We start from the raw sequence: 18,401 nt of genomic DNA, 5'->3' as shown, positions 1-18,401 counted from the left end.
AAAAATGAGTTTTTTTTTTTTTTTTTTTGCGCCAATGGCAAAAAAAGAAAAACCGATTACTCTAAAAGCATGTCAACTTTTTGTTTGTTATCGTCCCAAGGCTTATCCTACTGAAGTAAATTGTCCTTAATTTCTCGCTTTGGGGTTATTTCAAAAATTAACTGAATTAATGCAATATAATACACAATCCGTGTCGTATTTATTTTGAGGAGCCAAAAATAAAATTAAATCCTAATAAATAAATACAAGTAACTTAAACTATAAAAATGATTTTTGATTTGATAATTTCTAATTAAACACCATGAATTAAACTGAAATTAAAATACTTTTTTTTGTTTTTATATAAAATGATCAAAATGAATGAAGATTAAGAAATGAAAATGAAACACACAAATAACAATGATAATAATCAATCCTCCAATTTAACAACCCAGGTAATCTTCACTCCAAAAGATACGGGAGTTAAAACAATAAATTTAGAATTATAATTAAGCTTTTAATCCAACAACCGAGCCACCTCGAATTGCCACAAAATATTTTTATAAAATCCCAACTTACTAACTGCAACCAGAATAGTAAAATGGAATTAAGGATGCTAAAAACCAATGCTTAATTAGAACTCTCAAATCCAAAACAACAAAAAGCTAGCAAGAGACAATATGATCCAAGATTCCAAGCCACTTCAGAAAATCACAATATATTAACTCCAAAATCAATACAAATGTCATAACCACAATATTATAATTGAAATTAAAGCTATAAACAGCCCAATGTCAAATGCTAAACAATAATCTAGTCACAATAATCTTCAAATATAATCATATTAAACAATAGAAATTTTCTAATAATCAGAATAACTATCCTAAAACCTAGGAATTGTTAAACAATTATTAGATAGGAAATTAAAGTAACTAAACTCCCTTTTGATTATCCGAGCTCCTGCCATTGTTGCTGAATTAGAGGATTATTAAGCTCTAGCCATACGGTTTGCCATAAAAAATGCCACAATCAATACTCTATTGCAAGCTTCCATGGAAGAACAGCGGCGTGAAGAATTCAGCGTGAATCCTTTCCTCCGTCGTCAAGCTCGTGCTGTCCAGCTGCTCTGTTCTGTTCACTGATCTGGTCCGCGTCTCCCTGTTCACGCCCCACTCTGTTCACTGTCTCTCATCCAGCGCCGTCAAGATGAAGAAGATGATGATTCGAATAGTGCCTCCACCGTTTTCTTCACTGCTGCGTCGTCTCCTCACTCTATTTTTTTCTTCTGCCGCCGTCCAGCTCCCCGTGTGTGTGTCCAAGATGAAGAAGATGATTATTAGATATTAGGTTGAGGGGGCAAAACGTTGCGTTTTGCTCCCCTTTTATTATTATATTTTTTTAATTAATTTTTTTCTTTTTTTTGCTTTTTTTAATTTTAATTTTAATTTTTAAATCTTCCAAAAACTTGCAAACAAAATTTAAGAATAAGGTTGCATTAATTGTCTTTAAAAATCAATTAATCATAATTAAATCAAAATATGACAATTTTGCCCCTATAAAATAATAATTCAGAATAAAACATATTAAATCAATTAACAATCAAGGTCAAAAGGGACTAATTAAGTTGACAAAACCATATAAAAGATATCAAAACATATAAAAATAATTGAGTTTGTCACCTACATAAGCATATAATAAGGTTAAAGAACTCGTAAATGTTAAAGATTTTGAATTAAGCTGTGGCATCTTGCAACTACTCATTGTTGGTTTCGGCTCTCCTTTCCTCATAAAGATTAGAACCTGATTTCAGCCTTGGTTCGTCAGTCCCTTAGGAACTCTCATACTTCACAGTGATGGAGTTCATCTTTTTTTGGCAGGTGAAAAAAGAAAATTTTATAATTTTAGTTTGTGATTTTGATTTGTGTTGCTGCAAGCCCAGCTTGCATAAATAATTGAGTTGGAACTTGGAAGGTAATGTTCTGTGACTTTCCTAGAAGTTGCGCCCCTAGTAGAAAACTTAAAAGGCATTCGTAGCCAAGTAACCCCTGAAAGAGATTGAAACAACGTCAAAAAATCAAATCACACTCCAAGGAGTGTCGTCTACCTGGAGGAACGTAGGAGGTTGCTTCTTTTCATTCATTTCATCATTTTCTTTTCTTCTTATGTTTTATTTATGTCTACCCCAAAACCTTATTTAAATTTTCTTACTTAGTTATTCATTCCCACGTTAAAGTGAAAGCATAATATCAACAAATTGTTAGTTGAGGTGGTAAGCGATAACTGCCTAATCCTTATAAGGAGGAGAAAACAAATTCTAATCCTGAAAAGTATATTTGTTGGGAGGTTAATTTCTGAACTATTCCAGTCCTAGTTTTAAGTCCAAAGTGATTTGGCGTCCCCTTACGTCACCTACCATCATTCGCAAACAATATTAAGGCCCAAAAAAAAAAACATTAGCATCAATAATTAATGAAGAGGAAGGAAATGAATAAAAAAAAATGAAGAGGAAGGAAAATTCATTACCTGAGAAATCTCGGCATAAATCTGCCTGGACGCCAGTCTAGCAACCTGCAAAAACAATCCAGCAAGCAAAGCAAACTTGTAAATATGGACCAAGAGAAGAAAAAAATGAAGAATAATTTACTTGTATTGTTGGTGAGTTAGATGCTCTGCTTTACACCCTATATACAGAGTAAGTGCGATAAATGAATATCGTTGCCACGCTTTTAAGTCATTTACAAATATTAATTAATTTGACTTTCCACTTTTTGCCCCGAAGAACAAGTTTTCAAACAATCCTTTACTTTGTTTGACATAAATAAAATTAAAATTATTTAAGAATCATTAAATGAACATAATGAATGAATCAATATATGTATGATTCTATTCTTTTGAAAATGCGAGAGACTCTGATTTTTTTTTTTTTTGACCAGCAGAGGGACTCTGATCTAAGAAATCAGTCAATTTATATATCAATAAACACATGAAAAATTAATTGATTGTACTAAAGCTAAAGAATACTTTTAAGTCCCGATTGATACAAAACATTAAAAATAATGGGTAAGGATTCAAATTGGGATTGAAAAGTTCATCTTTTCATTTGGTGTGAATTAACAATGACTCATAAGTTATTTGCCTTTGCATTTTTCTCAATAAAAGAAAGTATGCATCGTCCGAATGCAACTTTATTCAACAAGCATTCAGACCAAGATGACATTTCAAAGTCCCCAAATAGTTACTTAAATAAGAAAAATTCAAATTTAGGTATAAGTGACTAAATTGGAATTTGTAAATTTACTGAAATAACCATATTGCCCTTTATTTTTTTAAAGAAAAATATACCAAGCACCCTCATCGGCGATCATCCGTAGAAGTTCAAGTGAGCTGTCATCACTAGAGCTCTGGCAGCATTTCAACCACTAGTTGTCAAAACTCCAGCAACCAGCAACTATTTTTTTCAGATCTTTACAACTCAGTAAGGCAATTAATAAGTTCTTTAATACTATTAACAACTTCGTTATATTAGTTAATAATAAGTTTTTTAGAAAATTAAAAAGTGGCATTTTTAGAACTTCAATATCGCGGTTAACAAGTTTTATAACGTTATTAATAAGTTCGCTAGAGTAGTTAACAACAAGTTTTCTGAAAAATTCAAAAAATGACATTTTTTTTTAACTTTAGTAACTTAGTTAACAAGTTATACAATGATACTAACAATTCTTATAATACCATTAACAATTTTAATAGCAAGTCATGTAATGATATTAACAACTCTCATAACCATAGTGATTGCCTAATAAATTAAAAAATTTTGATGTACAACTTTGATAGGGAGCTAATATTAAAAACATTAATCTTTATAGGAAAATTTTGTTAATAGTATTATAAGATTTGTTAATATTATTATATGACTTGTTAATCGTGTTATTGTTAAATTTTTTAGAAAAACTATTGTTAACTGCCCTATCAAACTTATTACTAGGGTTACATAAATTATTTTCTAATAAACTTGTTAATTGCTATACAAGACTTGTTAATAGCGTTAAAAAACTTATTAACAGTATTATTGAAGTTGTAAAAATATACTTAAAAAAATAGTTGCCGGCCCCCAGAGCTTTAACAACGGGTCGTAGGCCTGCCAAAGCTTTGGTGATGGCAACCCACCTAAACTCTAATGGTCACTACTGGCACCAAAACTCCAACGGCAGGCCGCCAATAAGGGTGGTTCGTTTTTTTTTTAAAAAAAAAAAAAGACAAGAATATAGTCATTTAAGTAAATTTGCAAATTTCAATTTAGTCACTTATACCTAAACTAAAATTTTGCTTATTTAAGTGACCATTTAAGGATTTTGAAATTTAGGAATAATTTTTATATCATTTTTCCTATATATTACTAGAAGACATGTATGGTGAACCAGATTGCAACAAGAATAACAAGAAAATCAGGGGGAAAAAAAAGGCACTGCAGATTATATAAAATATATAATGGTGTTGACCTAATTTGATAATACTACCTTTGGTCTTTCATATAAGAGCTAGTTGATTTGAAGAGATTAAAAAAATTAGTTAAATTAGACATTTGTGATAAATACGAAGTATATTTCAAATTTTTTAAGGAAAAAGTTTTCACATTTTTTGACGTAATTAAACCTAATTAAGAAATCATTAAACTTTTTTTATGGACATTTTACAGTTAACTCAAGAACTCATTCATATGATTGCATGTGACAAGCATTCATGCAGGAAATGTCAGCTCATCATTGATTGTACATTTGACCCTTTTCTTTCACACCGGCTGTACATTTGACGAGTGAATATTACTCAAGGAACTATAAAAGAGAGGGATTAACTTTTGAAACAGACTCTGCACAACAATATCAAATCACATGTGTCCACAACAAAGGCAATGAAACAAAGCATACAATACAAAAGAGGGACTAGTTAGAGGCATGCTACTCCTTGCACAATTTTTTTTTTTTCAAATTAAAAGGGCAGGCACTAAGAGCCTAAACCCGTGACCCTTGACTTATAGGAGAGCATCAATGTCATAGGCTACAAGGCTTTCGGCTCTTTATACAAATATTCAATCAAATGGAACTCGGTGGATTACATTTGTTAGGCTTGGCGTGCAGTGCAATCACTCCAAGCACTATATTGTTAGTCCACTATATTATGAGCAATTTTGGGTCCCTTATCAACAAGCAAATTTGGGGATCCCTCTATGGTCAATGTTCGTAATGATATGGGATTACGAAGGCCTTCAGGAAATGAGTTCAAATACTTGCAATCAAAGAGCACCAGATGTTGCAATTCCAAGAGACTTCCAATTTAGTCTGGCAGCTTTTCTCCACAAAATCTTATAATGACTAGAACTTTGATTATTATTGAGGAAATATCAGTACAGTTAACTTGAAAAAAAATTGATATTCCTCAATTAGGTTCTATATTAAATACCAGAAGAGAACTATTTGAACTTTTTCTTTTTCTATATTTTAAATAATCCTCTTGCATTGCCAACAATCACTTGTCTCTATATACACAAATTATATGTGTCTATGTATGCATATGTGCATCAATATATGTACGGACCGAGAGAAAAGTGAAGAATAATTGACTTTGTGTCTTGTAATGTTGATGGGAAGATACTCTGTTTCTAAACCTTATATAAGAGTTTTCACTTATCACTTTACTTTGTTTGACATAATTAAACTTATTATTTTAAAAAATAATAATTCTTTTATCAACATCTTTCCGTTGACTGAGCTAGCGAGTCCGCGAGTCCTAAGTCGTCCGCTTCTAAATTTTTCTTTATAACATAAAGAACAGAAACCTCAGAATCTGTTAGGGTCAAAAAACAAAAAAACTTCGAATGTGATTGTAATTGACAAATATTCAAACGGAAATGTTATAGCATCAATGGTAGTATTTATTGAATATCTGGAAATGAAAAAAAGAAATAGAAAATCAATATTGCAGAAATACATGAGAGGCATGGCAATGGTGTTGCCAATTTATTGACAAACTTTCATTGCTCCCTAAGATCTATGCAATAAGAAACATAAGTATGTAAAACATCAATTCCAGTCGAGAAGTCTGCACTTTGCTGCCAAGAAGCAAGTGAGCAGTGAATATTAAATAACAAACCCTCCAAATACCAATATTGTTCTATCGACATGCAGGAGTCGTCAGTATTCTAATGTTTCTAGCACATAAAATGGATGCTTTATGAGCAATTTCTTGCCACTCCTCACCACTTTTATGTCGGCATCTTCCATCCAACAATGGGGTTCCGTTTACCTTAAATGTTTGTAATGATCTGAGATTACGAAGTCCTTCAAGAAGTGATATCAAATTCGTACAATTCCAGAGTCGAAGATGTTGCAGTTTCAAGAGAGTCCTAATCCAGTTTGGTAGCGTTTCTCCAGAAAATCCATCAATGAGTAGAAATTTGATGGCATGATGAGGACGAAGCCTTTCCAAAATGAATTCATCAGAATTATCTTTAGATAACTCACAATCAGAGGAGAATGTGTCCCAAGACAAAAATAACTCTTGAAGATGTTGCTTCTCTATTAACCTTGCAAACTTTGCCTCTGTAGGGTTTGACCTCACGTGTTTTAGCCCTCTTATTTTTAAAGTCCCTCTCAAGTTGTTAAGCTCACCCAATTCACTTATTCTTGCACTTGCTCTTCTCCCGTGCATATCGTAGTCATCTACTACAAAATCTGTCAAGGTTTGGAGAGAAGTCAATTGCCCCAAACCACTTGGCATCCACTCACAATTGCAAGGATAAAGATGCCTCAAGCTCAACAATTTATTGATGTCGCTTGGCAATTCCTGAAAACCAGCATTAGAACTGAGGTTTAAGGTTTGCAAGTTGTGGAGTCTATTAATAGTCGTTGGGACCTGCTTGAAATGATTGGCTGAAAGATCAAGAAATCTTAGATGCTTCAATTTTCTAATACTTTTGGGAATTTCGGTAATGTTCGACCTGCGTAAGCCCAGAACACTTATGAATTTCAATTTTGATGCAACCAACTAAAAAATAGAGCGACCCATTTGACACGAAAAAATATGGGCTAGCAAAAGCATTGTCCTTAATTTTTCAAATTTGAGTGAGGAAGTTGGAACTCTCCAAACTCTTCTTGGCATATCATATGACAAATGACGTGTTGTGTCTTTAGAACTCTCCTTTTTTTTCTTCTTCAATTAAAAGATACTCATCCTTTGCTACAAAATGTGCTAAATCATGAATGAGGTCATGCATTTTGCATGTATTTATGTCACCGTAATAATCTCTTATGGCATCTTGGAAGAAGGACCTTCAAAGTAGATTCATAAAATATTCATTCCCAACATCTTCCTCACACCTCATCGGATTAGTTAATTGAATGAATCCTTCAGCCACCCACATTTGAACTAGTCTTTGGTTCTTGAATTCAAAATCTTTTGGGAACAATGAACAAAAAGCAGCATAATTTTTCACGGGTGAAGGAAGATGATCATAAGAGAGTTTGAGCACAGCAAAGATTCTTTCCTCCAATTAGTCTATGCTCCAAAGCTCACAATTCCTCAAGTACGATAGATCTATTCCTTCTAAAGTTTTATCATACACAAGACTTCCAACAACTCTAATAGCAAGAGGAACTCCTGTACATTTCTTTACAACCTCCATACCCATTTCTACCAACTCCTGATCATTTGACTCTCTACCCCTTCAAAAGCCACTCTGCAAAACAACTCCTACGATCTTTCACCATCTAAACCTTTAAGGATAATCGGAGGATAGGTGCCCATCATCTTTCCCACCTTCTCGCTATGTGTGGTAACAATCATCATGCTCCCTTTTGCTCCCATGGTCAATAAACATTTCAACTTATGCCAAACCTCAACATCTTCATTCCAAACATCATCTAACAAGATCAAAAACTTCTTTCCCTCTATCAATTGTCTAAAGTCTTGCTGCACTTACTACATCTCTTTTGGACTTTCTTGTCCTAAAATCTTTAGAGCTATTTGTCTAACATCAAATTCATCAGACACACATACCCAAGTTTTTATCCCGAAATACTTTTGAACATCCACATGATTGTACACAATTTGAGCAAGTGTGGTCTTGTCTAACCCTCCAAATCCAATAATGGGAATAACTGAAACACCAGATTCCACATTACTGTCTAACAAATAACGTAAAATCATATCTTTTTCCTCCTCTCTCCCAATGACTTCATCTTCTTGCACAAACGAGTATGTTCGCTTTCATTGCTCAAGTACAGGTAGAGGCTTAAGAGGGTGATCAATCAAATGAAATTGTTTCTTGTCATTATCAATTTCATCTAGCCTTCCCCTGACTTCCCTCAATTTATGAGCCATCTTAAGATTATAAACAACTTGGTTTGATGTCGAGAAGACGATCCGTACCTTCTTTGCCACCCAGTTTGGAATCATGATTCCTCTCCTCAAAGCGTCAGTGGACAAATCATTGAGCAGGTCCTCTGCATCATAGAGGACATCTTTCAGTCTGGAAAGCCATAAGCTGACTTGATTGTTATTGTTGGCCTTTGCCTCTGCATCTGACAGTGTAGCTCTTATTGCAAGGATCGTGTTTTTCATTCTTTCTGCATCGTGTCTAGCATTCCACAGCAATTTGAACTCTTCAAGGGCCGAAGAGGTCAGACCATGAAAAACATCCCCAGCGATGGCGTCCATCTTTTTGTTGTGTTTGAAAGAAATTCCCACAATGCTTAGTTTGTGAGTTTGGTGGGTATCGCTGCAACCTGCGGCTTGCATATGAGGCCTTTTACTTGTTCAAAAGCAATTTGCAACTTGCAACTTGCAACTTGCCGTTTTAATTATATACTTCTTCTGGTTCACCTTGTTTGACTTTTATTTTGGTCCTAAATATAAGACCACAATCCACTTTGTCTCTCATATTTATATTTTTTTAAAAGTAGTCCTTATAATAATAGTAGTTATAGCCAATACACTTGATTAGCAAGGATATTTTAGAAAAAAACAATACATATTTATTACAAATAACTAGCTTAACTTCTTTCTTAATCTCCTCAAATTAGTCAATTAGCTCTTATAATTAGGACCAGAGCTAGTATAATGAACAACAATGACCACATATAGAAACCTACAAAACTAGACACTGTTTGAGAAGCAGTACTCCGCGGAAAAATTTAATTAAATATAATCAGATGATGAAGAAAGCAATTGGCTATCAATTTGGAAATAGCCGTGAATACTAATCGTTAGAAAGTGATTTTCATGACTCTCTCTGGAAGTTATGCACAAGTACAAAATTATTTGATATATAAAATATATATATATAATTTAGCCACTGTTGACAAGATTAGAATCTTTTCGTTGACTGAGTTAGCAAGGACCAAGTCATTCGCTTCTACCCTTCTACATTTTTCTCAAGAACATAAAAATGCACCCATAGAATGCGTTCAGTAAAAAAGGTTAAAAAAAAAACTGAATGTGATTGTAATTGATATGTATTCAGATGAAAATGTTATAGCATCAATGGCTGTATTATTTGATTAGAAAGCATTGAGCTAAAAAAAAAAAAAATTCGGTGTTGCAGAAATCTAAAAATCTACAAAACTAAACACTGCTCTGTTCCATGGCTTTTCAATGTATTAGAACATCCCCAGTTCGGGATGCAGTGCTCCGAGGAAAAATTTAACTAGGCAAAAAAGAGAATTTCAATAGATCCTCTTAGTAGCCAATTAATATCAGTTAACCCTTGAAACATTCTAAAATTTCACTGCACCCCATTAACCAAAATTTTTTGTGTGAGAAAACAAAAATACCCTAATATTATTTGAATTGTAAATCATTGAATTTGTGTTATAAATCGCTGAATTCTTATTGTAAATACCCAAATTTGAATTGTAAATTTTTTTAAATTTTATAGCTGAATGAACAACTCAAATTTGGCAATTTACAATAAGAATTCGGTGGTTTGCAACATGGCGATTTGCAACTCAAATAAAATAAGCGTTTTTTTTTTCTTCTCACAAAATTTTGGTCAAGAAATGCAATGAAATTTTAAAATTTTTTTAGAGTTGACTGATATTAATTAGCTACCAAGGAGTCAGGAGATATATTACAAATTTTCCCCAAAAAAAAAACAAAGAAAGAAAGAAAGCCATCGGCTACCAATTTGCAAATAACCCACGAATACTTATTGTTACTATCTTTGACGAGTTAGAAAATGATTCTCTTTGACTTTCGCGGAAGTTAGTACACAGAGGAGAAGCTTGCTTCCTGGTTTTTTCCTATTTCCGTCTTGTCAAATTGAAATAATCAATATTTAGTCAAAATTCTGTACCAGGGAACACGCTCTGTGACTTTTCCGGAAGGTGCCCATATTGCACTTATAAAGCCCAAAGTAGGAACCCCTGAAAGAGATTGACAAGAACACCAAATTACACTCCAAACAGTTTTGTCATTCGAGGAAGATAGGGAGAAGCTTCTTTTCATTTGATAGTATTGTTTGCAAGGAGTTTATAATAAATGAACAAAATGCAAGAATCAATACATGAATGATATATTCAAGTGGTCCTAATCAAAGAGGGAAAGAAAACTGCGGAATGTAGAATTTCATACAAGTATTTATTGTAGAAATTAACGTGAGGGAGAAGGATTCAAGGGCTGTATAATGGAGAACACAGTGATGAAACTGAGGCACGCCATTCTGTAAGCTCTCTTTCTTTGTTTTCATGGATTGAATATGATCTTCCCGTTGCCTTTTTGCCTTGGGAACATTGTCATCTCAGTTCTAGTAACAGAGAAAACTTGCAGATAAGAACAACACGAAACAATGTTTTCATTAAGCCATAAATGCATCAGACAGGAGACAGTCAAGAAGAAAGGTTGCTGAACATGTTCGACAAAGACATTCTTTTTACAATTTTGAAGGGCGCAGAAAACCAGTGATCGGACAAAACAGTGACACAATTTTTTTCTCAAGTATATTATAAATTTCTAATTGACCCTGTCATGGCTTGCAGCAAAGTGTAGCTATCCCAAGTTGGTATTCTATATAATTAATAAAACTCTTAACAAATTCCTTTGTTCGTACAGTCCAATCTAGTTGGTATTAGCAATTCATTGCTCACAATAAAAGTCAATCTCAAGAGGCCCACCAAACATGACTGGGCAAAGAATCGGAGTGTTAAAAAAAATCAAAAATTGGAGAACATGGTGAACGAAGAAGAAGGAGAAGGAGAAGGAGAAGGAGAAAGATCCCTCAGAAAGCCAAGGATCTACAATGTGGGAGGCATGAAGAAGGATTTGGTCAGTTCCTCAACATCTGCAACCAAATTTGCTCAACAGGGAGCACCACCATTTTCACAATGCTTCGCATGCGCCCTTCTTCTGATTACTAAACTTTTCCTCGCTGGGGTTCCATTAGAGACCACTCAAAAGACACTCTGGGACATAAAAGCATTGCTCCGGCGAATATGATGAACCCGATTCCGACGACTATCTTCATCTATCTCTGCGATTAATCTCAATTTTCGGTTTTAGGGTTTTTGGTTTTTTGTTTTGGCTAGAGGCACTGTTAAGCACTAAATATAGACACCTCTTCCAGTGGAAGATTCAAGTCTTGGTTCGCCACGTTGTGAGGGACTAGTCCTTTCTGCCAGACCCAATCTCTGTTGGTAGGGTTTTGGGTTTATGCATGTTATGTTATTAATTTTGTGCTGGGATGGGCTTGACCTTTCACTCCTTTAGCCCAAACCTATGTGATAGGCTAATAGCCGAGAATGAACTCAACGAAGTAATGAACAGACCGAGCCTAGAGTTTTCCAAAAAAGTAATGAGCTGCCAGACAAAATATTTAAGGACAATACTTATGTCAAATTTCTTATATTTATTATTTCAAGTTGCCTCATCACATATAGCTATTTAATACTACCTCCGGTCCTAAACATAAGAGCTAATTGACTAATTTGAGTAGATTAAAGAAATAAGTTAAGTTAGTTATTTGTTATAAATAGGTATTGTATTTCTTAAAATATCCTTACTAATCAACTGTATTGGTTAAAACTATTATTATTAGAAGGACTATCTTAAAAAAAAAGAATAAGTATGATAGACAAAGTAGATTGGAGCCTTATATTAAGGACCAAGATAAAAGTCAAATGAGGTCTTATATTAAGGACCGAAGGTAATAACATTTAATTATAAACACACATGAAAAAATTTAAAACACAAGGTCATATACAATTGAAAAACTTGATATATTGGATATAAGTAACTTCACCAATATGCAAGGACCCAAATTTCTTTGATTTTTACAGCGTAACCTAACCTGCCCATCACTTTCCGATTTTAAAGTTCAGGTTTTTCAGGTATATCATAGCAAATTTTCCAGTGAACCAAACGAAAATTAACAGCAGTAAGATTCAATCCGCTAATGAATGAATGAATAACATACTCCAATTCCGGGAAAGTTTTTTTAGGCATAAATCAAATCCATTTGATGATTCCATTGTGAAGAAAAAAAATTGAAGAGGCAGCGGATCGAGTTGAATTATATATGCTTAGAAAGTGAAATATTCTTAAATCACTCTAACTTAACTCATCCCAATTTTTTAATATCCTCCTAAGCATAAGTTAATTAACATTTATGTTTAAACAATTACATGTGTATTAGATTTACAATGAAAACATATATCGTTTATTTTTCTTTCTCGGCATATAATTCATTTATAACAAAAGTTTAATTGCCATTATCTATGTTGGAGATATTAAGTTTTATTTTAGTGCTAATAGTTAAATTATTACTCCATAAAATCCAAAATATAAGAGTTAGTTATGAGTGTTTGTTTTGGCTTAAAATATAAGATTTGAACCCCTTTTGTTTTTTAAGTTTATAAGCTTTCCTAAACTATACATATTGATTGCATATATATGAACGGGGATTTTTATCAATGTAGTAATGAACAAAGGGAGTATTTCAAATAAACTAATACACATTTATTACAAATAACTAACTTAATTAATGTTATTAATATCAATAAATTAGTTATCTATATTTTATATATACAAACAAAGGAGTATATAATTGGTCATTTGGTATTAATCAGTTGGTTATGGCTCCTAGCTAGTCCATATAACGGGGTTTTTAGTCATTATACCACTGGCCTATGATTATGAAGGTTGACCTCACCTCATGGATCACTCCTTGAATGGTTTCTTATTCATTCTTCTTAGTATTGTGTATCGCCTTTTAAGGAATGATGGATATTTGTTTTTGTAATAAGCTTTAATTAGCATCATCTTTAATATGTCTCATTATATTCTAATCCATTATTCAACAATACAACTATCAAGTTTTCTGAGGTAATACCATTTAATCACATATGATTGGATCATGGGATTTTATATATTATTGTAGTATTAGAAAAACAGATAGAATGTAGTGAAGTCTATATGCCATATGGGGCATGTGCCAAACAGATTGAATTCTTCTAGTTTGCTTCGTGCTGTTTTTCTTAATGTATTTATTTATTTATACTCTCCCTAATCCTATTTATAAACTTTAAATTTTTAGAGTATGGTTTATTTTATAAGTTTTAATTTGTGTTTATCTAAACGTTTAATTTGTCTTTTTCAATTTTGCTTTTAGTTATTTATTTTGTCATACTCTTTTTTGTTTATTATTTATTATTTTTCACTTATCTTCTTTATAAATAAGAACATATTTTTTTTAAAAATATTACTTATCTGTTTCTTATTTTTAACAATTTTAATTGCTCTTTTATTATATACAGATTGATTATTTAAAGTTTATAATAAAAAATGAAAAAGTACCAACGAGAGTTTCGTCTAGTGAAAGAAGTTATTCTTTTATAACATGGCCAATCAAAGTTCGAATTTCTATTAGGAGAGTTGCCCGCTTTTAATACCCCATAGTGTCTTGAACAAAATTGCTTTTAATCCAATGATACCTATGCTTAGGGGGAAAAAGCCATAAAATCTTTTGTTAAATAAGAAACCAGAAAGTATTGTTAAATGTATATAAAATCATGAAAAATGATTAAAAAAAACCTGTTAAATTTCAAAATGATAAATAAGTAATTTTGATAGATTTTGACATGTAAAAATAATATTATTTTTTCATTAATTTAATTTGTAATTTGTAATTGTAGGATAACATGCATGAGCTCCTTTAGCAGCAATCCTTAGAGAGTGATGCTCGAATGACCTCTGATGAGATATTGACAGCTGTTCTTGGTGAGAGGTTAGGATATGTTAGAGGAAAAGGTTATGGAGCAGAGCCTTGAAGGAAGAGACTTCACACTCAATCTAGTGATTCACTTGAGAATGTGTGCACCCAATTGTATGAAGAGTTTGAAAGAAGATTTTAGGAGGAGCGGGAAAAGATGGAAGCAAATCTTGCTGCAGAGCGAGAGAAGATGGAAGCAGAACATGCAACAGAGTGAGAGATGATGGAAGCAGAACGTGCAGCAGAACGAGCAAAGATGGAAGCAGAGCATACACAACTTGAACAAAGGATGTAGCAATTGATGGAACAGAGAATACAAGCTCAGTTCACTGCTTTCATGCAAAAGATGCAATTAAATACTCCTGCAGATACTCCTACTTCTAGCATCCCTAGTATTGGTTCCTCTACGTAATTTTCCTTTTGCATTATATAATGTACCCTTTAATTGACCAATTTTTTTTTTGGTTAAAGACATAAAAACACTTTGATGGCTATAAATCTTATTATTTATTATATTATTTTGTTAGTTAATTATTTTATTTTTATTAAACCTTATGATAATATTTATCAAGAATATAAATAAAAATTTTTGTATAATTAATATATTATAAAAATAATTACACCTTCAGATGTCGTCGCAAAAAGAGGTAATCAGTGGCGACATCATTGTCGCCACTGAAAATACAATCAGCAGTGACACATTTGTTGCCGCTGATTACCATTTTCAGCAGGGACACTTTTATTGCCACTGATTGAGGTTTCAGCAGTGACAAATGTGTCGCCGCTGATTACCATTTTTCAGTGGCAACACTTTTGTTGCCGCTGATTGCTCTTTTTAGCAGTGACATTTTTGTCGCCCCTAAAGCAAGCTTTAGCGGTGACATTAGTCACCGTCGATTCTTATGTTTTAGTGGCGACATTTCCTGGCAACAAACTCATCACCTTTCAGCGGCAACTTTTTTATGTTGTCGCTGATAAGTTTCAACTACGGCCGCTACGGCAACAACCTGGTGGCGACAAAATGTTGCCACTAAAACTTTTCAGCGGTGACTTTTGGACTTTCAGCAGCAACATTTCTCCCCACTGAAAGTCAAATTTTTTGTAGTGAATTACAAGAGTAGTTAAAACTATTATAAGAGTATCAGCACTAATTTATTTTATCTTATTTTTTGTTATTTTCTCAAAATCATATTTGGGCTCGTTCGATGTGCTCTTTCTTTTTGTGCCTAGTGCCTGCCTACTCGTGCTTGGAGTTTGCTTTCTCTGAGATCCCATTTGATAGAAAGCATTAAAAATTAAGAATAAAGATTGAGATTAGAATTGAGAAAATCTATTAAAAGAGTGTTTAGCATAATGGATTGCTTGTTATATAAGATTAGCCAAACTCATATATATAGGATTAGAGAATACCGTGGGGGAAGTGGTATTTCCCAATCTCACTTCTATGGGTTTGCCTAATCCCATATAACAAGTAATTACTCAAACTAAATATTATTTTAATGATTTTTTCCAATTACAATATCAGTCCATACCCCTCATTTTCAATATTTCATACCAAATGAGACCTGAGTTTTCACTGTTCATTGGGTCCTGTGTGTGTTTGGTGTTTTCTATATGTACTGTGTACTGTGTAATGTGTGCATTATGGCCCAATTTGGTCTAGTCTTTTAGTGCAACCTAAATTTCCTTATGTAATCTTTTTATCTTTTACTTTTAATAATATTAATTGTAGATTCCACCTTTTTCCCCTTTTATATCCAAAGCAGAGCACTAGGCCTAAAACCTAATTTTGTCTTTGCATGGAAGCTATAATTTCAAACATCGAAATATCTCAACGACAAGGGAACTATTTAGAATCACATTTATATCTACTTATAAGTATGTTTTATGTAAGTCGAAATAAAATTTCTCTCGTATGCTTAACTTATATTTCATAAATTATGATTAAAAATCTATTTATAAACCATTCCAAACTGACCCAAACCCAATCACACCACACGATGAGGACATTATATTTGTGCAAATTTACATTGTGAAATGATATAATAATATATAATTATAAAAAAAATCTTGTTTAATTAAACCTTGATAGGTCAATGGCATCTATAAATATACGCTAAAACATTAAATAAAGGAGAAATCTCTGTCATTCTAGACCTTTGAGATCGCTGCCTTACCAATAGCTAAATAAAAAACGAGAGATCATAAAGCCTATCTCTCTGAGAATTCACACCTCAATTACTGAGTACAAAAAAGCATAACCTGACATTAACATTCTTTCAATACATATGCAACCATGGAGATACAGATCCCATATTCCATCATCTTCTTCACCTTCTTCTGCTTCTTCTTTGTAATTAACGAGCTATCTTCTTCCAAGAAACCCACCAAAAACCTACCTCCAGGGCCATGGAAATTTCCTCTCATCGGAAACCTCCATCAACTTGCTGGCTCACTACCTCATCGTTCTCTCACAAATCTTGCAAACAGGTATGGGCCCTTCATGCACCTTCAACTTGGACAGGTTTCTCATATCATAGTGTCTTCACCAGAATATGCCAAAGAAATAATGAAGACCCATGATCAGATCTTTCAAATAGGCCCAAAAATCTTGCTACTGATATCTTGACCTATAATAGCACGGACATCATCTTTTCCCCATATGGAAACTATTGGAGGCAACTTCGAAAGATTTGTAACTTAGAGCTTTTCTCAGCAAAAAAGGTTCAATCGTTTAGAAGGATTAGGGAAGAGGAGGTATCAGCACTGGTAAGAAACATCTCTGACCATGAAGGCTCTGTCATCAACCTCAGCCAAAAAATCTTAGAACTCACGAATTCCATAGTTGCTAGAATGGTCTTTGGAAAGAAGACAAAGAATGTAGAACAAATCCTACAAATTACAGAACAAGGACAAAAGGCAAGCTCTGGGTTATCCATTTCTGATTTCTATCCTTCGCTGAAATTTCTTAGTATCATCACTGGGATGAGAGCTCGAATTATAAAGCTGCACGATGGTGGAGATAAAGTGTTTAATGAAATCATCAAAGACCACAAAGAAAAGAAAATAAATAATGTTGGAGAGGCAGAGGAGGATCTAGTTGATGTTCTTCTCAGAATTCAAATGGATGATGACTTGGAGATCCCCTTATCTATCTCTAGACAACATTAAAGCTATTCTTAAAGTTAGTCTTTTATTATATTAAATGTTGCTCTTCTTTTTTTGGGTGAGCAATATTAAATGCTACATAGTTTGTAATTTGATACACAAAATATAACGCACATATGCACACATACGTTCCTCAAATCAATTGTGTGAATTCCTTCCTTTTCAGGATGTTTTCTTTGCTGGAACTGAAACAGAGGCAACTACAACAGATTGGGCAATGTCAGAATTGCTCAAAAAGCCAAAGGCTATGAAAGAGGCACAAGAAGAGGTATAACTAAAACTAGAGTTTTGAATGTTTTGTATAATAATTTTGTGGGTTGTGTTATTTATTTATATTAATTTATAAATATTATTGAGCTGACTTAAACATGAGAGTTATTATTAGCTTTGTAATAGGTAAGAAGAGTCTATGGAGACAGAGAATATGTAGATGAATCAGAACTACACCAATTAAAATATGTGAGTGCTGTCGTCAAAGAAACCTTAAGGCTCCATTTACCGGTGGCATTGTTGGTTCCAAGAGAGAATAGTGAGAGTTGTGAAATCAATGGATATGTGATACCTCCTAAGACAAAAATTATCATTAACGGTTGGGCCGTTGCAAGAGATCCCAAGAATTGGAATGATCCAGAGATGTTTGAACCAATGAGCTTTCTTGATACAATGGTTGATTACAACTTCAAAGGTTCACATTTTGAGTATATTCCATTTGGTGCTGAGAGAAGAATCTGTCCAGCGCCCACATTTGTTACGCCTGTTTTAGAGTTATTACTTTCCAATTTACTTTATCATTTTGATTGGAAGCTACCAAAGGGGATGAGGCTTGAGGAATTGGACATGGATGTCATTTGGTGCTGTGATAAGAAGGAAAAGTAATCTGAATTAGTTCCTATTCGCTATTACCCTTGAGTTTACGTGTTTGTTACTTGAATGATAGTTGGAAGTTTCAGATATCATTGATCTATGTTGTGGGAGCGAGGAATGAATAAAAAATCGTTTT

General features: G+C 33.3%; 1 protein-coding gene across 1 annotated transcript; it reads left to right on the top strand.

Annotated features, from left to right (window-relative positions):
* The first annotated feature begins 17,648 nt into the window (after positions 1-17,648).
* LOC114755129 (cytochrome P450 71D10-like) lies at positions 17,649-18,277 on the top strand. The gene is made up of 2 exons (XM_028944003.1): positions 17,649-17,669; positions 17,798-18,277. Exons 1-2 carry the CDS (start codon positions 17,649-17,651, stop codon positions 18,275-18,277), a joined length of 501 nt encoding a protein of 166 aa, XP_028799836.1.
* Positions 18,278-18,401: the final 124 nt, after the last annotated feature.

The sequence above is a fragment of the Neltuma alba genome, unplaced genomic scaffold, assembly GCF_004799145.2.
Source record: "Neltuma alba isolate B1F8T4 unplaced genomic scaffold, ASM479914v2 tig00010231_pilon, whole genome shotgun sequence".
In the NCBI taxonomy this organism is placed as follows: Eukaryota; Viridiplantae; Streptophyta; class Magnoliopsida; order Fabales; family Fabaceae; genus Neltuma; species Neltuma alba.
The sequence above is the reverse complement of the archived record's forward strand: the minus strand, read 5'-3'. Positions and strand labels throughout refer to the sequence as shown.

What these genes read in the sequence shown, in the direction of transcription:
- LOC114755129 (XM_028944003.1), top strand. Translation starts at nt 17,649, where the DNA reads ATGAAAGAGGCACAAGAAGAG. An exon ending in TGAAAGAGGCACAAGAAGAG is followed by an intron (nt 17,670 to 17,797) that starts GTATAACTAAAA and finishes GCTTTGTAATAG; the next exon opens with GTAAGAAGAGTCTATGGAGA.